Source organism: Artemia sp. Qi Xiang Cuo, chromosome 1 (assembly GCF_049724085.1).
Source record: "Artemia sp. Qi Xiang Cuo chromosome 1, ASM4972408v1, whole genome shotgun sequence".
In the NCBI taxonomy this organism is placed as follows: Eukaryota; Metazoa; Arthropoda; class Branchiopoda; order Anostraca; family Artemiidae; genus Artemia; species Artemia sp. Qi Xiang Cuo.
In genome coordinates this window covers 58,599,536-58,621,501 of record NC_142794.1, presented here as the reverse complement: position 1 = coordinate 58,621,501, position 21,966 = coordinate 58,599,536, and the positions used below count along the sequence as shown (strand labels likewise).

The window sequence follows — 21,966 nt, the reverse complement described above, 5'->3', positions numbered from 1 at the left end:
ATTTTCCATTACATGTTGGATTTACTTGATCCTTTCTAACTCGGATATCTGTTCAAGTTTTAATTTATCGAAAATTTTCCTCTTGTTGTTGCAAAATTTAACCTACTCTTCAGATGGTACAAATTAATCTCTTGTGGTACAATTTTGTTTGAAAAACAAGTACAATTTATTTCAAAGCGTTGGCAACACTGGTCCTGTGTATGGATGCTTTGATAACCCTTCGTTATAGAAATAAATATGAGTGAATCATCACATTTGTTTGAACAGGTTGTGGAATATGAGGCTGTGTCACCTTTTTACCAAGAAGAAGAACGATTCCGGAATTTAGAGAGGCTCTTAGTTTCGACCACTGAAAGACTTCATAATAAAGAGGTATAAAGCATGAAAAGAATTTGCCAAAACACACTCATTCTAAGGATTACTATCTCTGGTGATGGCTATGCATGCTACTTTATCAAAATAAGCAAACTTAAAAAATTTAAGTCACGACTTGCGCTCTAGTGTCTCATATTTATGTGCATCAGTTCTAAGGCATTTTTTCTATACATATTCTTCCTAAAATTTTCAATTTTAAAGGGTTAAATACAGCCACAAAAGATATGTGGTATAATGCTCGTGAACCCTCAATGACCTTTCTATTAATCAGGTGTTTTATAATCAGTCTTCACTCTTTTTCTGTTATCCTTTCTTCAGCAAAAAATTATTTTTCTCTTTATATAGGACCTTATAGGCAACCTATATTTCAACTGTTTTATTGTAACAAAGAAAAAAGTTTGAGATGTTTGTCTTGAGTTAAAAAAATTATTCAAAGATATATTTTATGAAAAAGTAGCTCTTTTCTATTATTTACACATAGATATCATATTGCATAGAAATCATGATTAAAAAAATCAGTATGCTATCAGTAGAATTTTCTCGATTTTGAATAATTAAAGTTTCAATGACCAAACAAAAGTAGTTTTAGACCAAAATCCAATAGGCATTCAAATTACTGCCGGGTTATTAAAAACTGTAATAAAACCGGGTTATTATTACAAATAAATCTACCACTTTTATTGGCACTGATGTTCGTTCCCTAGGAAGAAACCAGTCTTATACAATTGAATTTCCTGACTATTTTTTTAGTTTTTCGTTTCATTCAGACCCTATGGGAAATTTAGGAATTCCCCTAGAAAAATTGCCGGAGGAAAAAGTTCCCTTATCAACTAGTGAATAAGTTTAAATCTGTTGTGCTTAGATTTTAAATATAAGATGTTTGCTCCAGATTTTGTGGCTGCTATAGGACTTCTGTATTGAAGGACATTCTTTTCGATAAATTCATAGCTAACTTTAATTTCATGGTGAAAATTTAATAGCCAATACACATGCATATATATCATACTTCTTAATTGAAAACGTTTCACTAAAAGGGGGTGCATTCTTCTTAACGTAAATTTCACTTACCGATTCATCTCATGTTAATTTATGCAACCTTCACTCTTCACGTTGGGTAACGAAAAGATTGATCCTGTGGGCAGCTTCACTTGCCTTACTAGTATTATTAGTAAAGTCGGTGGGAGCAGTGAAGATGTTAATAAGTAGAATAGCCAAGGATCAGGGTGTTTCTCACAGTTAAAAAAGTTTGGAAGAAAAGGAAGATAAGTCTGCAAACCAAAATTAAAATATTAGAAGCTACAGTGATGACAGTGATCAAATATGGCTCTGAAGCATGGGCGTTCCGAAAAGCGGATGAAGGTTTGCTAGATGTTTTCCAGAGAAATTGTCTACGGGTTGTTTTAGGTACCCGACTGCCTGACCGTATTTCAAACAGCAGGCCGTACAAAAAGTGTGGTTCAATCCCGCTTTCTAGGGCTATAATGAGAGAAAGGTTGAGATGGCTAGGGCACGTTGTGTGGATGAAGTATGACAGATTGCCGAAGATTGTTCTTTTCGGCCAACCGTCAAGGGCTAAACGGAAATCAGGTAGTCCTCGTATGGGGCGGGAGGATGTCATAAAGAAAGATTTAAAGAAAATAGGAATTTCCTGGGAGGGTGTAAAAAGGGAGGCTTTGAATAGATTGGGATCTAGAAGGAGCGTGCGTAGCTGTGCTGGCCTCAGGCGGCTTGATGCTGCGGTGCGTTGTTAGAAGTAGTAGTAGTAGTTCACTCCAAATTAGAAGAAGTAGAAGAAACTTCACAATCTTCATTGCTGCAAAATTTGCAGGTTCAAAAGTTTAGTGAACTTCCTGAAAAAGTTCTAGAAATTTTCCAAATTGTTTGAAACCGGAAACTGTGTGCCATTAGATATCAATATTCTTTTTCATCTTGTTTTCCCCGTCTGATTGATCTGACCCCCCCAATTTGATCTAGTTTCGTTTATATTTATTCATCTTTTTGATAAATCAGGTGGCTAACATATTATTGTGGCTAACATTATACGTATTCCGCTGGAAATAAAAGATTCTGTTTCAGTTCCGTCATTTAAATATAATTATAAGAAACATCTTCTTTCTACTAGTACAAATAAATAGATTTTAGGAGGATTCTCTCTTTTTTATGTAGTGTACAGTGCTTTTTTTTTTTTTTTTTTTTTTTTTTTTTTTTTTTCTTCAATTTGTTGCTTGTCAATAATTAGCGATAGTATTTGTATGAATATTCAAGTTCTCCAGGGACTACACTTAGGCCCTAGGGATCATTGATCAGTCCCTGGAGTTGTGTTTTATTTGTATGTTTATATTGAATAAAGTCAAAATTCAAAGTAACATACAGGACGCTGAAGCCATTGGATTTTAATTTCCTCTCCCATCTCCTTTATTTTAACGTAATTGGTAAATAAGATTCCAAAAATTTGCAAGTAAATTTTCATGATAAAATCAAATGTCAACGACTTTTCCCAAGGTTGATTATCAAATTTCGCAATGTAATATATTTCAGTAAGCTAGCCCTATATCAGCCACAGATAATTTACTGTTATTATTTATTTCAAAAATTTACTTTTAATTCATTAAAAAAAGGTGAATATAGGCTAAATGCACATCTCAGATCCTCCTCTTAAATAACGGGCTTAATAACGCTCTATAAGTTTTACAATTCAGCGCACAATCTGTTTTAGCAAATTTCAGATTTCGAATTTTAAGAGTGAACTTTGAGTTTGCTAATTATTGTGATTGTTTTTGTCTTTATATTACCAATTGAACCGAGCAGAAGCTAGCTATGATTTATTCCGTAGATTTGCTTGCGAACTTTTTATAATGGAGAAAATAGCTGTTGAACTCCGTTTTATTTAACTTTGAAGCACCTTTGTCTTAAGATTTGTGTTCCCTGTGAAGAATAGGAGTTGGAAACAAGCCATCAGCTCTAACTTTAATCGAAAGTAAAAGATTTTTATTCCAGTTAATTCAGTAGTTTTTGATCAATCCATTTACTAAACCAGAATTATGATAATTCTTAAACTTCTTCTTTAAAAATGGTCTAAGTGTGCTGAAAAATAAGAAAATTTTCCTATTTTTCTTTGTGACTGATATGTTTCACTGTTGTTTTTTTTTTGCATCTAAAAAGATATGAATTGTATCTAAAAAAAAGCAAAATAATTTGCGTTTAGAAAATCTAGAAAATAGAATATAAAAATAAAAATTTGAAAAGATAAAGATAAAAAACAAAATAAAAATAAAATAAAAAATAAATATATATCTCACAACAAAATATTAAAACGTGGGACTGCAGAAACATAACTTACGAATAACCCGAGGAACATAAATTTTACCCGTAAAAAATGGCAAGCATAATTAAAAGGTATTTCGTACTGAAAGAGGAAGGCTGGGTCTCAAAAATTAGATGTGAAGGGTTTCTTTTCCCTTTGGCTAACTCAGTGTGTATCTCTTATCCAAGATATTCAGTGCGTTTTTTTTTTCAATTAACCAAGAACCGGTCAATTTCTGTAAAGTTCCATTTTGCAATATCTTTAATGCAAAGTCTGAGTGATTGAGCGAAATTAGATCCCAGGAAGCGAGACCAATAAATGGCTATGGAGGTAAATATGAATTGGTGAGGGAACGTAATTGGGGCTTCTGCGTAACCAATAAAGTGATTATAACTTCTTTTCTATTTTCAGGAAGAATGTATTAATTTATCTTCAGATTTAAATGAATACAAAAAGCGATTGAAACACATCGAAGGAACTGTGGAAGAAGCAGTTAAACAAGAAATGGAACCGTACAAACATACTTTAGAGCAACATCAAAATCAAATGCTGGATAAATGTGATGTAAGTTACTGTACTTATTTTCACTATTAGAAAAGGCAATACCCAGGAACGCTAAGACATTTTGAAAAAGGACTCTTTAGCAAAAGTTACCAATACTACTGCAACAAACTCGTCGCAATGTTAAGTGGCCCATGGTCAACACACTGGCAACCGCTCCGCCACCGTCCCATTTTGTTATTAATACAATTAGTCGATTTAGTTATATCATAATGCAAGCGTCAACTAATATCTAGATTGCAATTATGGAGGTTGAAAAAAAAATCTATAATTAGGTTATAGGGCTGTCAGTCTCGAAAGCAACGGACAGAGCTTTTATTACAATTACAGAGGTATTGCAGTTATCGAGGTCCACTGTACAACTAAACGTCATAATATTGATGTTATATGCCTATAAAATACAGTTGAAAAAAAGGGGAAGTTTGATGGGATTGAAATACCCAATCTGATTAATGCATTAAATACTAGTTTCGAAGAAATCATATTTTTTCATATTGCAATTCACCAGTTTTATCGTAGCAATGATAACACTAGTATCAGCAATAATTATATCATTTTTATTTTATTTTAGAATACCATAGATCTTGTACTAGACCCTAAGTATTTTCATTGTATGCTATTCTCTAGTCTTTTGTTTTCTTTTAGTCTTTTTTTTTTTTAATTAGTCAGTGAAAAGGATTAGCAATGTAAAATCAGAATAACCAGCGTTAGGAGTGACACTAATTGAAGGGGGGAATTGGCCCCCCTCCCCTAGGTTTTGTCAAATACTTATTTTCTATTTACATGGAAAAAACTAAATAAAAACAAAATTACCCCCCCCCCCCCTAGATTTGAAAATAATACACCACTGCCTCTCTTCCTCAATTTCCCTGATTGACGACACTGAGCGCCGTATAATATTACACGTTTTAGAAATTGCAAAAACATACTAATAAAACCTTAAAGAATAGATGGAAAAGAATGTTTTGAAAAGGCTCTCAGAGTGAATTTACCCAAGAAGACATGGGATTTAATTAAACAAAAGATCGAAAATGATTGCAATTCGTCCTAAAATTTTAATAGACAGAATTGATCTTGAACTGACGGGACTTGAACCTATTGCCGAATCTTTGCGCTAGGCTGGCTGAATGCTATAAACTAGGGTCGAATCAGTCTTAGTTGCTGTTATAAAAGTTAAAATAAAACGACAAGTAGGCTACCTGAGGCAATGAAACATCTCTGACCCTTTAACTATACAAAAAAGGAAATGCTTTAGGCTTTTCGTTAATACCTTATAAACCTAGGTGGAACAAATTACAAATCACAATTTACATGGCGAGCACAGCCGAACATACTGGAGCTCTGTCTCTTGGACAGAGCTTTCTTATGGTCAGTTAATATTCAGCACTATTGGACCTAACATTTATACATTTACGAATTATAGATGGAAATATGCTAATCAATGCTGTAAAGAAATTTTGTTTGCATGGATGTAACGGTTAACGCTAGTCATGTGTCGATGTCTCAGTATGTGTGGCCAGGTGCCTAGTAGCGTATGATAAAGATGCCTCTTTGCAGGTTGTGGATTCGAACTTCGAAATATGAGACTTGTCTATTGCACACAGAAGGGATGAAATAATATTTTATATTTTAAATACAGAAATATCGGACAAAATTCAATAAGAAAGTTCTCTCTCCACTTACTAATAATGCCTTGTTACTAATTTCTAATCTATCCACGCACAATATTAACTTCTAAGAGAGAGCTTAGAAGTTACGGTATAAGGTATTAAATTTAAAGAAGCACTTAATCACAAGAATTGTTATTTCTTGTGTTGCTTAGTCTAAGTTTTACGAACTTTTAAATAATTTGCATACAATATTTGGGTGGATCCGGGTTGGCTCCCAAAAATTATTTGCATTTGGGTTTTTGCCTTTTAGCTCTCTTTTTACATAAATTGTGCACCTGAAGTCTTTCTATTGGTATGGCCAGAATATATTTTGATAAATAAAATACATTACTGAAATACCACACATTCAAGAAGCTTAAGAAGTACTTTTGTTTCTAGTGTGGGCGCTCCTTAAAATTAATGCATTGTTACAATTGAGGAAAATTTAAATAAAACAAACATGATTTTCCACTTTGGTCTCCACTACCACCGTAATTTAGCAAAGACGTCCAATTCACGCTCTTTTTTTTTAGGAACTTCATTGTCGGATTGAGGAAGCTACCCACATAGTTAATCAGGCAATAGATAAAGAAAAGGCACTATCGTCTATTCAAAGTGAAAAGGTAGAAGTAGCAACAAAAATTAGTGACCTTGAAAGTAACATCAAAACATTAGTAGATTCCTTCCCGAAAAAAGACATGAATCTTGTTGATTCGCATTCCAGCATATGTGACAAAATGCAATGTACCGAAGTTAAGACAGAGTTAGACCGTATTAAATTTGAAATACTGAAAATGATTGTGGACAAAGAAGAATTGATGAAGAATCAAATAGATAACAGTGAAGTTGATAAGAGGATAGAAGAGAGGGTGACTTATGAAACTGAATTACTTCAAAAGCGCATTCGAGAACTGAATCAGACTGTACTTGATCAAAAAGAAAAATCAGCAAATGAAAAGCGACTGCTTGAAGAACGGACAAAAGAATTAGAACATGGGTTAGATACTCTAAAAGAAGAGTATGATGATCTTGATATTTATTGGCAGCAGAAAATTGAAGAAGAGCGTGATTTGTTCAAAAAAGAACGTGATATGATGGACGACAAGTTTAATGGACTTGAAGTGAAAATTAAAGAGTTGGAAGAGCTTGTTTATAAAGCTGAAGAGAAAAGTGACACAGACTCCTTATCAACCATTGATGAAAGGTCTACTTTTGAGAAACAGGTAAGAAATACTTGTGGGTGGTTCTTCCTTTCAAGGTGGAAATTAAGAAGTATTAAGCAAACTGCTACTGCTGCTACTAATAAGTCAATGCATCACCAAGCCGCCTGAGGCCAATAGAGCTGTACACGTTCCTCCCTTACCTCGTTGGTTCAGAGCTTCATACTTTGACCGCTACCGTGAAGCATCAATTTCCTAGATCATTTATTATGACCTGTTCCCTATCTATTTCGGGAAGACCTGCTTTTCGTTTGGCCCGAAATAGGTGGCTAAAAAGTACAATTTTTGGCAATATGTCATCCTTCAGCCGTAAACGCTGACCTAGGCATTTTAACCTTTCTTTCATTATAGCCATAAAAAGTGTAATAGAACCGCATTTTTTTTTGCACAGCTTATTGTTTCACATAGTCAGTCTGGCGAGTACTTAAACTCTTCTTAGACAGCTCCACTAGAAAAAATTTAAAAATTCTTCCTCAGCCTTTTGCAGCGCCAACAAGGCAGATAGAGAGGTAGAACTCGAGGCGTATCCTTTATCACAAGAAAGAAATCAACAACAACAAAAAATGAATACTCCTAAGAAAGAGAAAGAAGAAGAAGAAAGGGGGAAAAAATAGTGGAGAGTAAACATTATAGCAACGATAATCACCAAACAAGTCACAAACGATATTAGGATAGCCCGCTACTATAAGCAAAAATAATCATCTGTTTTAAATTTCTGTTAAATCTGAGCAGCAATGGTGCTTCACTTACTAATTTGATTTATATTTATTCTCAACAAACAAAAGAATAAATTTGCTCCTAGCTCTTTATAAATGAAATTGCTGATTTTCAATCTAAAGTATCATTCGGTTCAAAAGTGATCTTTATGCTGGATTTTTAAAAACCACGATCCTAAATTAAATGGAAAAGTTGTCTTAAACCAAGAATGTCAAGAAATAAATAAGATATTTTAGCCTCAGGTAATTTTCCAGTCTTCCTGGGATGTGCTAAAAAGTGGTCAAATATTCTTATTGATTTATTTTGAACACCCCTCGTGAATTTCAAGGAAGAGTCAAAATCCAACCATTTGTACAATACATAAAATAAAAATTAAATAAAACAAAGCATAAAGTTCTCACGATTTGATATGAAAATAAAAGTTTAATCTCTGCAAACAAACTTCTTGACACTGTTGCTCTAAGTTGACTAATATGAGTTTTTAATGACAAAGTATATACATATATATATATATATATATATATATATATATATATATATATATATATATATATATATATATATATATATATATATATATATATATATATATATATATGTGCCCTCCAATCGGTTTCAATTATTAAAAAGAGCACTAGCCCTTTCAATTTCCAATCGAATGAGCCATTTTCGAAGTTTTTACTGCAATTCCTTCTATACAAAGTACCCTGGTCTAAAAAAAAATAAAAAATAAATAGATAGTGTCCATGTCAATTAAAAACGAGCATGAATTAATTCTAAAAAACTTCCCACAAGAAAACTATTTCAAAAGACAATAAAGAGCAACATTAAATCAAAGATGGGCAGAAAGAAAGTCAAATAGTTTTTCAAGCGTAAAACTACCATAAATCACTATCAATAAATAAACTGAATTCAAAACCAGCAGAAATATATTTTAACGTTTTCTGTTTTGTGACTTTAATAAATCCAAAGTTAGTAAGACTTTCAGGAATGAATATCAGTATATATTAAACTGTCAATTCGCAATCATTTGTTCTTTTCAGTAATCTTGGTTATGATGGTGTTTTTTTTTTATTATTTTTTTTTTGTGACTATTTACGACTGTAACTGCTTATTTACTGTAGCTCATTTATTTATTCATAGTGAGTTATGGTAGTTTTACGCTTAAATAATTATTTGACTTTATTTCTGCTCACCTTTATTTTAATGTACCTCTTTACTTTTCTTTGAAAAATATCTTATTTGCAAAAAGCTTCTAAATTAACAAACACAAAGAAACAAACTTAGGTGTAATTTTAAAAATTGTCGGTTTTTAACTTTTTTTTTTTTTAAGGGGAAATATACCTTGTCTCAAGGTTAAAGTGTTCTATTACCGGATTAATTGATTACATATCAATTCCGATTCGAAAAGGCGAGTAAAAACAAGGAACAATAAAAGCAAAAAAAGTAAGAACAGCTAAAATGGGGAAATAACTGCAAAAAAAGTATAAAAACATTATGAGTATCTTAGAGTCACAATACAAGGTTCGATTTCATCAAAAATGTTTTCAATCTGTCAGAAAAATGTTCCTGTTGCAAATACGGATTTAAACCGTCAAAACTTATGCGCAAGGAAGGAAATACTTATGACACGTGATTTACCTATAAAGCATAAACGGGATAGATCTACGTACCCTGTAAAGCATTTCAAGCACTTGTCTCATTTTAAAATCCTTTTGGATGCCTTTTTTAATTCCAGACCGATTTTTTCAACCCAAAAATCAGAAACTTGGGGTGATCCTTGATAGAAAAATCATTATCAACATAAATTGTGTTCGTGTAAAAACCCAAAGCTAACTATAAAAACAAGCAATGATATTTCCAGGTTTTGTATTAAATATTTAAGGACATGGTTTTGACAAAATAAATGTGTAAACTAAATAGGAGACATTATTTTGGAGTGAATTTGCTAAGTTCCGGAACGATTTTTCAGTCGATAATTCTTTATTATGTTTAGCTCAGTCAATACGTTTCAATCCAGCACCTCCTCAAATGCTTATTATTTCCTTAACATTCCAAATACTTTCTGTTTTCGGCAAATGCATGGATTATTATTTTCTTTTAGTTAAAGACTGGATAGAAAGATTTGATTAAAATACTAACGAAAAGTTGAAAAGCTTCAAATTTGGCAGACAATCCAATCGGTAAATGTGTTGTCGAAAGAAAAAACCAAACATTTTAAACGTCTATAATCAAAAGGATAATGTGAGTCTTGACTGAAATCTGGGCTCAAGCCCACAAAAGATTTTAATCCCTGAAATTATTTTTTTTTTTTTTTATTCAATTTAGCAACACCATATTGTCCCTTGTTTGAGTAATTCTCAATTGAGCCATACTAAAGCACAAAATTGCCAATTCTTTTCACCGCCGTATGTTATATAATTCCAGGTTGTTGATTTGGAGGAGGAAAATAACGAACTGCGTCGTCAAATATCCTTTTATCAATCGGAATCTTCTCGTGTATCATATGAAGAAGATATACCCACCGCAAAGCTCCAAGAAGATGTTGAATCCCTCAAGAATCAGCTGCAGTACAATCAATTCAACTACGAAACACAAATAGAAGCCTTACAGAAGCGGATTGAAGAATATGAAAATGAGAAAGAAATCCTTATGACAAAGCATAGATGTGAATTAAAAAGTCTTCAAAATAAATTGAAACCCTATTCAAAGAACGAATTTTCAGCAGCAGTTTTTAATGCTAATAGCCAAAAATTGAAGCTCGAGCGTAGATCGGACACAGTTCTTTGTCAGCGACCGTCTAGTCCAATACCCTCTTCAAGTCATTTAACCCGGATGCCTATATTCTCTAGTCAACCACCACCTGCCATTTGTAATAAACTCTTCAAAGTAAGTATTGACGTGCATCTACCTTAACTTGAAATTGCTATACTATTTTAGGCATTTCGTTGGAAGGACATCTTTGATTATAAAATCTGTACCTAGAATTCTGTTATTAACGCCGTCCCGAAATGTTCGGGAAATGTAGGTATTCTTGGTGGTTTTTAGAATTCAGTGTCCAAGAATACGTTTGAAAATTAATACCAAGGAGACTAAATTGGATTGAGTTAGGAATGATGAGAGATGAAGGGGTAATTTTTGGCACCAAAAACTGATCGAGTGATTTTTTGTTGCCAAAAACTCGAAGATATGGACTCGGAGAAGTCGAGGAAAATGCGCTATACTTTTTCAGATTAGTTTCCTAATGATAGTTTTGATATTCCTTCGAGCGACTGTATATTAAGCACTAAGTGGCTTGTGGTCTAACCACGTTTAATAATAAATAAAAATCAAAGTTTACGAAGGTTTAACTTCTTAGAAAGTTTTTTTTTTACGAGCTTCTTACAAAGTAACAAACAAGAGTTGTTTAACGAGTCCCATTATGCTTTAATAATAAAGAAGAATTCAATGTTTGAGTAAGGTATGGAATTTTAGGAAGGTATGAAATACCCTCACTTGGGATATTTCCATTGACAAATGAATTTTTTTGCTATCTTATTTAAGAATTTGGACAAAAAAATATCCCCCCTTCTATTCTTGAAAATGTATTTCGCCTCTTCCCCCAATTTCTGTGACATGATACCACTCTTATCTTGGCCACTGATCATGAGCTGTGATGGACATATGGTGATGTGGTGAGGCGGGAGGGTGATTTTTCCACCTATAAACCAGACTAATAGTTTAACAAACTTGCTTTCCTAAAATGAAGATCGCCAGGCAACAGTGGTTTGGCTTTATTTTTGATTGGATTTTTAACTTCGTTTTTTTTTTACTTCATAGTATTACGATTATTACAACTCTGTTGTCCGTTGCTGTTCAAAGAATCTCCAACCTATCTCTTTTCTGAACCATCACAGTTGCCTCAAAAAGCAGGAAAACAATTATTTTTTTTACTTTTGGAACGCTCCTTCTATAAACCGACGTAGGTCACAATAATTGATTTGTTTTTTTCCTTGTACGAAGAACTTAGTCAATTTACCCTTTTTGACAAATTAGTTCCTTCTTTTGTAAAGGCTACGTATAAAATTTTTAATTTTTGGTAGGATTTACTCTGCTTTCAATCCAATCCAAGTTTAAACTGAAGGGTAATTGGCTACTCGAACAATAAAAATAAAACGCCAATAAAAACAATAAAAATAAAAGTAAATCACAAAAAAAATAAAGCCATATTTCAATTATGTATGTAGTGAAATCGAACATTTTGAGCTTTTTAATCTAGTTTAGTTTATAATATTTCATAATTAGAACTTGAGCTATGTATATTTCTTGAAGTAATTTTTCTTTTGTGTTCATACACTCGAATTGTACTGAAGGAGAGTTTCATCCCTAGAAGTGAAACTATTCGCGATTTATACAGCAAATCCCTCATGATCAAACAGTTCGTGATAACGAACTGTAAGCAAGGAGCGACCCGGCTCAGTGGTAACTAAAACTCTAGAAAACAGAATTTTGATAACAATAGATGAATCAAAAGAATCATATTTTAATGCTAATTTCAAATATATAAGTTTCATCAAGTTTAGTCCTGCCCATAAAAAGATATGTGCTTGAGTAAACTTGCCTGATTTTCGAAAAAAGGGGGAAAGACTCCCTAAAAGCTATAGAACCTTAATGAAAATCGGACCATCAGATTCAGCGTATCAGAGAACCCTACTATAGAGGTTTCAAGCTCCTATCTACAAAAATATAGAATTTTGTATTTTGTGCAAGAAGAAAGATCACGGATGCGTGTTCATTTTTTTTTTTTTTTTTTTTTTTTTTTTTCCCAGGGGTGATGGTATCGACCCAGTTGTCCTAGAATATCTTGGGAGGCTCATTGGAAAGGAAATTAAAAGTTCTAGTGCCCTTTTTAAGTAACCAAAAAAATGGAGGGCACCTAGGCCCCCTCCCACGCTCATTACTTTCCCAAAGTCACCCGATCAAAATTTTGAGATAGCCATTAGCGTAAAGAGCGAGGCGTTGAGGAGGGGACAGCCCCTTTCGTGTACGGAATAATTTCTGTTCGTTTTAAGTTTTAACGTCGCTCCTTACTTTCAGTTAAAAAAAACTTGTTTTTTTAACTGAAAAAAACTTTTTTTTATTTAATTCTCAGTATAAATCTCTTCCGGTCAATGTCTCTGAGACTTAGTTAAAACATACTCATTAAAGTACTGTCATTAATTGTGTATAAAAAAAAATTGTTTTATAGCCCTTGACAATCGAGGGAAGAACAGCTTGCCGAATAGAGCTCTCAGTGTTACAGAATCTGAACCACCGACTGAAACACCTAGAAGAACGAGTCAAACAATTGGACATGGCATTGAAATTTCAGCAACAAACAACAGACAGAATACTTACCGGTAAGTCTTGTAGATAAAGTTTACTAGTTATTGATTAAACGTATTTTTCAACTGAGCAACCAAGTTCGGTTGCAGGTCCTATCAACCGTACTGGAAATGATTTACATCTCTCAGCAATTATGAAACTTATCCTGATAAAGTGCCTTACAGCCAAGAAGGGGGAGGATGAGAATTGGAAAAGATATCCTTTTGGGATGATTAACATACAATCGTATTAGTATACCCTTCATCATATCACACCCTGGCATTTGGAAAAAAATGTGATTTGTGTTAAGTTGTTTATGTTCAATAAATGAAGTTATAATTGCAATTAACGACTGTTAAAATAATTGAGAAACGATCATGAGCCGAAAGAGATGAATATGTTTATATATGTGAATTTGGAGAAGGTGCGTCAGCGGTGGGCATAAGCATCCTGTCATATGTACAAACGTCTTTTAACCTTGGACGTGCATATTTATATATTAGCTTCAGACGTGAAATCATAGAGCTCAGTTTTGTAATCATGAATTGTAAAGAGGCACAAGATGGGTATATGCCCGGGAGAGGTGTGTTGAAGGGGCATGGGCTCAAATATTCTACTTAGGGTACTCCAATCATGAAGATTGAAAATCCGTGCATGAATCCTATTTCAATAAGGTATGGTATTTGCTGAAGATGTTTTTTTTTATATCTTCTTTGCACGATTAGCATCAGCTGTACAACCGCCAAGCTCAGAAACTATTAAATACCATTTTTGGTGAAACAAGGTCAAGAGCTTCACTTTGGGCCCTTCAATCATGCAGATTAAAAATCCTTGTATGACTGATTTTAACAAGGTGTAACATTTCGACCTTTTTTCTATTGGAATGTTTAAATGAAGTCTCTGCTTTATATGGGCTTTTTGCATAATTTGCGATCCTTGCCCCTGGGTTGTAATTATCATGTCTCGGCACAAAAAGCATCTTCATAGACCTTCCTGATTAAAATTGTATTCGGGGAATTTTGATAATATTCCATATGGGTTTGAGGGAGAGGTCAAATTGGAAGTTGCAAATGACTCTCCAATCGGTTTTGACCCTTGGAACGCTAATAGAACTTTCAATTTGTAATCGTACGTGCCTTCCCCAAGTTTTCCCGACTATCCGTTTTTTGTGATAAGGTGCGAGAAAAAAGTAATAATACACGGGACATTCATCGCTCTTTTCAAATTCTACGCTAACGTATTGAAAGTAATAATAATAATTTATCTATGACTCATACAAAAAGAAGTGAACAAACGGTTGAATCAGATGTTAGTGGGGCCCTAGTTGTCTGTATCTCTTGCTAATGTTTTATCATGAAGTTGTATAAGAATGCTTTCAGTGTCCGGTACGTCGCACTTTGTGCAATCTGCCGATTTAAGCTGAAGCGTCTTTTCGTAATACTTTAACAAACTGAATAAATCGACTGGGTACAGCACAGCATGAAGTTGAAAAAAAATCTGTAGTGAGCCATCCGATTGTAATTGCCTCAATTGGTAAAAATTTTTGAACCAACAACTTGGGTCTTTTCGTGAATCATCTAAACAAAAATGTTAGAAATTAGTAAAGATTCACTGACTGGGTATGCAGCTTGTTTACTGGGCAAATTCACTGTCCGATGCAAAAAGTATAGATAACTTATAAGTGTGGAAACTGGCACTAGCGTCGTCAAAACAAAACATCAGCTCCGTCTAGTGTTTGGCGTCTCTTGACATTTTATTCAAGCTTTATAATCGTCTTTCTGTCAAAAACTGAGATCAGACACTTATACTACACTAATTAGACCATTTAAAGTAATTGTTATTATTATTACACTGAACAAAATACAAAGAACGCCAAACGCTAGATGGCATTAATGTTTTTTTGTGGGCACTAACGCCAAGTTCCAGTCTTATAAGTTACTCATGCTTTTTGGTCTTATCAGGTCAGAATTTACGAATAGGCCCACTAAGCCCGGTCCTAGGGGCGCCAAAAAAACACTAAGTGATTTTTTTCCTTAACAAAAATGTGGACTGATGTTATTTATCTCCAAAGTGCCAGGTGCACTTTGCTGCTGCACTGCTTATTCACAGAAAAGTGATTTTCAAACAACACAGGAATTCCGTAGCCGCTTATAAACTGTCAGATGTCTCCCAAAAATGGGAGCTGAGAGCTTGGTATCACCTGTCTCTTCCTTTACTTTTTGCTCATCACTCATCAGTTGCCTTCTGTATAGGGCTTCCACTATCCCTGAATTCTCGGGGATTTCTCCGTAAATCGCTTGGGCTTAAGGGCACCAAATACTTAAATCAGGCCACGTTGAAAACCCACAAAAATGGAATTAGATTGAAATAAAAAATGCACCATTGAAATCAGCACAATTGGAATAAGCAAAGGTAAAAAATTACCTTAAAGCACCAACGACATCAAAATGAAAACATTTCTGCCCCCTGGCTTCATGTTAGGTATATTTATACCTGAAAACTATGATTTTGTGCGATTTTTCTTCGATTTTTCTTTGGTTGTTGTTTCAACATGGTTGCCACATTGAACCGTGGAAAAAAGTAAACTGATTCGGTAAATTTTATGATTCTTTTCGATCGTAAAAATTTAAACAGACGGTTTTTTTTATTCTCAATTTGTTAATAACACGTTATTTCAAAACCTATGACACACATGCCTATGACCTTATTTAAGCCTATTACACACAGATGGCAGTGTAGGAGATTTTCATCATGGCCTCGGACGAAAAACATTTAATTTAGTATTTTTACTTAGATAATAAAAATTCAGTAAAAAAGGTGAATATTAGAATCAGAAGAAATAAGAATTTCTTTTCGTAAAGGGATAAATATAAAAAAATAGCATGATTTGTCTTTCTAAAAAGATGTCCTTACAGGTGAGTCGATTGACTAATAATTTGAAGCGTTAATCTTAACGCTTCGAAGTGAAAATAATTTCAACAATAACCGTATTAATACATAGCTTATATTTGTTGCTGCTCTATGATATATACACATTTTTTCCATTCCTGTTTGACAACAAGATGTTAGGGTTACATTCTTACATTATTTTTTTCATTAAATGACTGTTGTTGTACCCAATTTACTGACAATTAATACCAGCGTTCGTCTTATGTCACAACAGTCTGAAAAGTGACACTTTCTTGAGTTCCAGGATGATATTTTATTTGCTTGGTTTTTGCTGAGTTTTCAGACACTTTCCTTATTTTCAAACTTGTCGCCTGTTAAGTACTAAAACTGCATGCCGGCGTATGGAGATCATTTTCATCAAAAAACTAATTTTCCGGGTTCCCCTGATTTCTGAGGCGTATATGGTTGTGTAAGTTCCCACTGAACCAATTTAAAGAATCGGATTTCATTTTTCACTCTCCTTGCTACTTGAAAGAACTTGTTTCAGGACCAGGTATAATAAATAGAAAATATCCCACAATTCAAATGAACAATATTCTGGATCTCCAGTTTCATAGTTGTAACTGAATTTTCTTATTTCAATACTAAAACAGACAAACTCGATCCGCTTTATCTTGATTTATCTGCTTTTATAAGCATTAGCTCTATCCGAATAATAAAGATATAGATGCAACTTTTTTACGAAGAGCTGAACTAGCAATACTTAATTACATAGTAGAATCATAACAAAAAACGGGAAAATTCGATCGATTCCGATCTTTTAAGAAGTTCTGATTGGTCCAATTCTAATTCATCGTCCAATCACTGCTTAACACTCTGATAAGAAGTTTGATTTGCTGAACGTCATGACTATTTGAAAGCCAAGATTCATTTGAGGAGACAAAGAAGAACCTATCAAAAATCTTACATTTAATGTGAAAGAGAAATACTGGCTAGTTTAGTGCTTCTTTATTCAAAAATTTGCTCCAGACAAGGGTTGTATGTAGCTTAATTTGAGTGTCTCTTTTTGTTTCAGAAACTAGATTACTACATGAATCCGAGTTGAATCAGTTGGAAAGAATAATGAGCGCAAATCAAGAAATCCTTACTCAACAAATAACGAGATATCAAGCTCAGGTGAGATACGCAAGAATGAGTGGTAAATTATGTCTTTTAAGACATAATTTATTCTTCATAGGTTTTGGGGCAATTTAGTTTCTCTTAAATTCTATAACTGTTCCCCGTGCAATAAACTGTAAGTAAGGAGCGACCCGGCTCAATAGTTACCAAAACTCTAAAAAACGAAATTTTGATACCTATAGATATATAAAAAAAATCGGATTCTTATATTGATTTCAAATATATGAATTGCATTAAGTTTACCCATCAAAAGTTACGAGCCTGAGAAAATTTTCCTGATTTTCGAAAAAAGGGGGAAACACCCCCTAAGAGTCAAGTAATCTGAATGAAAAGCACACGATCAGATTCAGTGTATCAGAGAACCCTACAATGTAGGTTTCAAGCTTCTATCTGTGAAAATGTGGAATTTTGTATTTTTTGCCAGAAGAAAGATCACGGATGCGTGTTCACTTGCTTTTTTTCCCCAGGGGTGATCGTATCGATCCTGTGGTCCTAGAATATCGGAAGAGGGCTCATTCGAACGGAAATTAAAAGTTCTGGTGTCCTTTTTATGTGACCAAAAAATTGAACCCCTTTTTTCCCAAAGTCGTCCGATCAAAATTTTGAGATTGCCATTTTGTTCATCATAGTTCAAAGACCTAATAGCTATGCTTTTGGGTATAACGCGACCCACCCACAGCCCCAGGGGAATGGTCTTTAAGTTGTAAAACTTGCCCATTGTTTGCGCATAGTATTTGTTATTGGGATGTAGGTGTATATTTTCGGGGGGGGGGGGGACAAATTTTCTTCTGAGGGTTTTTCCATGGGGAGCTAAGTTTCCAGGGAGTGAACTTGTCAGGGGAAATTATATACTGGGAGAATTTCTCAGAATTCTTATACAAAATTCTTTTTACATGTCTCGCTTTTTCTTTTCCTTTTCAATTCTACGCGCGGAGTGGTTAAGAGTAATTATTTGGGGTAAATTTTCACCGGTATTGAATTGTCTAGAGGATATTTTGGTGAGGAGGGGGTTTCTCCGTGGAGGTGGGGCTAGACTTACTGGCATTATTTAAAAAACGATCAGAAATTAAATAAAAAAAGTTTTTTCAACTGAAAGTAAGGATCAACATTAAAACTTAAAAAAAAACAGAAATTATCAGGTATATGCCCCCTCCTTAACAGCTCGCTCTTTATGCTAAAGTTTGAATTTTGTCCCAATTTTTTAGATAATGACTCCTGGAACACAAGATCCGTTTAATTAGAACAATAAGACGTTTCTTTAAAGTACTAAAAAACTTTAGCGTAAAGAGCGAGGTGTTGAGGAGGGGCCAGCACCCTTTATATACGTAATAATTTCTGTTCGTCTAAGTTTTAATGTTGCTCCTTACTTTCAGTTCAAAAAACTTTTTTTTTATTTAATGCAACAATAGGACGTGCCAAAGCCTGGTTTGTAAGAGGTAACTCATTAATGTATAAATTTTATTTGCATAGTTGCACTCCAATTTCTACGGGTGAGGTCAGTGGATTCACCTATGGGCTGTAAACTAAATAAGAAATGTATTTTAATGTCGATTCCAACTTTCCGTAAAAGGCCCTTCAGATGAAACTGGAGGGCACAGAGTAAACTAGCCCCCATAATCACTTTTATTTGAAAAAAAATATATGTCAAGACTAAGTGTTTAAAAGTGATGCTGAGAAGGCCGCCAAGGAAGCTCCTCTCATATTGGAGAAAGACCTTTAGTGTAAAATGGAATATTTCATTCATGTCCTTGCCTGCGCTGGGTGGATGTAGAGGGTAGCTATTGATTGATATTTATTCCAGCAATTCCTGAAAAATTGTTATCTGGATATTCCCTTTGGCATTCAAGATCAACTCATGATTATTATTACGATAATGATGCGGTAGACGAAATGAGCGATCTTTAAGAAGACAACAACAAAGTAGAAGACCACGACGATAATAACCGTGATTATGATAGCATTCGTAACGGAGACAATAACTTTCGATATCCGCTATCGAAGTTATCACAGTCGTTAATGTCATCATAACTATCTTGACTACTACGATAATCATCACCGTCTTCTACGTTACTGACATCGTTAGCAGCATCATTTAGGCACCTAGAATGACCCTAAAAAGCTTTGTCTAACAAAACCCCTCTGTACTGCTCGATGAATTGTGCTGATTTGACTTTTTCATGGGTTTGGGTTGAATTTTACCGGGTTTTATGTTTGTGTAGGCTAAGCCTTGTGCGGGTGAATTTTTCGGGTACTGAACAAATTTATTGCCGAAAAATTGCAATAAAAAAAACGAAAAAAAGTAAAAGTTCGAGAATATCATTTTAACTGAATGCTAAACTTTAGCCTGAAGTTCCCATCCTTAGTATTTAGCGTAATTTCTGTTCGTTTTTAGTTTTAATGTCACTTTAATGTCATTTTATGACTAAAAAGTTCAGGGTATCAGTTATAGTAGTATATGCCCTTGTAGAACCGGCTGACGGAGATACTAGTGGCTCAGATGAATTTTACTTATAGTTACAGGAACAAATAGACAGGGTCCCAGGTAGAAATATGATGTTTTTACTAGGAGATTTTAACGTCCAGGTGGGTAGAAATAGGGATAGATTGTATCTTAGCCGGGGTAAATTTGGTGTAGGAAAAGAAAACAGTAACGGATACAAGCTCTTGCAATTTTGTAGATATAACAATCTAGTTATAACAAACACGGTGTTTGGTCATAAATTGGCTCGTAAGTTACCATGGTATTCACGTGATGGTAAGACAGCACACCTTATTGATAATGTTATAGTAAACCGAAGATTGGCAGGATCAATACAGGATACTAGGGTATATAGGAGAGCTGTTATGGATGTTAAAAGTAAAGACCACCATCTGGTAGTGTCAAGGGTTAATTGAAAGCTAAAATTTCGAAAGGGTAACTACCTCCCGGGAAGTTATTATGTTGGTAGACTCTCGGATGAGAATTTGAGAGAAACTTTCCTGGAACAGTTGAATACTAAGCTTGAGAGTTTAAAATTTGATAATGTGGAAGATGGTTGGAATAATTTTGAAAGATAATTTGTGAAGTTGCTGAAAGTGTCCTAGGGAAGGAAGCTAGAACTGCAGCTAAGATTATTAGTGAAAAAGCTTTATGTTTAATAAAAAGGAGAAAGGACTTATACAATAATTATCTGAGTGCTAGATCATATGAAAACAAGAGGAATGTAAAGAAAGTGGAGAAAGCATTAAAATATGAACTAAGGAGATGTGTAATGGAGGCCATGGATAAAATTACCGAGGACCTGGAAGATGCAGCTAGACGGCATAATAGTAAAATATTGTACTGGCATGTCAATAAATTGAGAGGGAGTAGTCAATCTGGACTTGCCATAGTTAAAGATAGAATTGAGGCCACAATTAGCGATAAGGAAAGAATTAAAGAGAGATGGGCAGAACATTTCGAGAATTTGCTAAACCGAGATAGAGTTTTAGGTAAAGATATAGAGGAAAATAAACAAGTTTGTGATACTTTGGATGTGAGGGAAGATTTGTTTTGCGAGGAAAAATTAACGACAGTACTAAAAGGATTAAAAAATAATAAGGCTTCAGGTGCTGATAGGGTAGTAAATGAGTTTCTTAAATATGGTGGCTCTGAGGTTAGAAACAAGTTACTGAAGACTATGAATATGATTTTTGAAAAAGGGGAAGTACCAAATGATTTTAGGAAAACCTTAACTAAGCCACTTTATAAGAAAGCTGACAAAAGTGATTGTGGTAATTATCGAGGCATTAGTCTGGTCTCTGTAGGTAGCAAATTACTTAGTAATATGCTACGTTTTAGACTGAGAGATGCCGTAGACAAAGTTTAAAGACAAGAACAGTGGGGTTTTAGAAAAGGTAGAGGATGCGTCGACCAAGTTTTCACTCTTAGGTTAATAATTGAGAATTGCCTCAGTTGTCAAATACATTTTGTCCTTAGTTTTATAGATTATGAGCAAGCGTTTGATTCTGTTGATAGAAGAGCTATAGCAAAGGTTTTATCCTTGTATGGTATACCAGACAAATACATTCAAGTGATTAGTGCTATGAACGAGAATAACACGGCTGCGGTTAAGGTAGGAAATGAGGTTAGCAGCTGGTTTTGTATTAAATCAGGAGTTAAGCCGGGCTGTGTTGTATCTCCCTTTATATGGAATTTTTTGATGGATTTTGTATTAAGGAGCACAGGAAAGGCAATGGGAGACCACGGAATCAAATGGGGAAGGAAAAGTCTCATGGACTTAGGTTATGCTGATGATTTAAGCATCCTAGAGGAAAGTGTGAGCAAAATGAATGAACTTTTAGAGGTTTTGTGAGTTCAGGTTGCTAGAATAGGTTTGAGAATTAATGTTGAGACGACTAAGTAACTAAGGCTAGGAATAAGTGAAGATGAAAAGGTGAAGTTGGGTAATAAAAATATTGATCAGATGGGCAGCTTCACTTACCTTGGTAGTAATATTAGTAAAGATGGTGGGAGCAGTGAAGATGTTAAAAGTATGAAGCCAAGAAGGTGTTTTTCCACAATTAAAAAAAGTTTGGAAGAATAGGAAGACATGTCTGCAAACCAAGATTAGAATATTAGAAGCTACAGTGATGACAGTAGTCAAATATGGCTCTGAAGCATGGGCGCTTCGAAAAGCGGATGAAGAATTGCTAGATGTATTCCAGAGAAATTGCTTAAGGATTGTTCGGGGTACCCGGATGACTGACC

General features: G+C 34.2%; 1 protein-coding gene across 8 annotated transcripts in view; it reads left to right on the top strand.

Moving 5' to 3' along the window:
* Nucleotides 1-21,966, top strand: part of LOC148956525 (uncharacterized) — a 161,671-nt gene that overhangs the window by 138,608 nt on the left and 1,097 nt on the right. For 7 of the 8 annotated variants that reach the window (XM_089085779.1, XM_089085762.1, XM_089085771.1 and 4 more), the window contains 6 exons: nt 268-372; nt 4,091-4,243; nt 6,423-7,112; nt 10,254-10,715; nt 13,054-13,204; nt 17,134-17,234. In XM_089085779.1, the coding sequence (XP_088941905.1) occupies nt 268-372; nt 4,091-4,243; nt 6,423-7,112; nt 10,254-10,715; nt 13,054-13,204; nt 17,134-17,234 (1,662 nt within the window). The remainder of the gene's footprint in view (nt 1-267; nt 373-4,090; nt 4,244-6,422; nt 7,113-10,253; nt 10,716-13,053; nt 13,205-17,133; nt 17,235-21,966) is intronic. The other variant, XM_089085801.1, reaches the window with a different exon arrangement.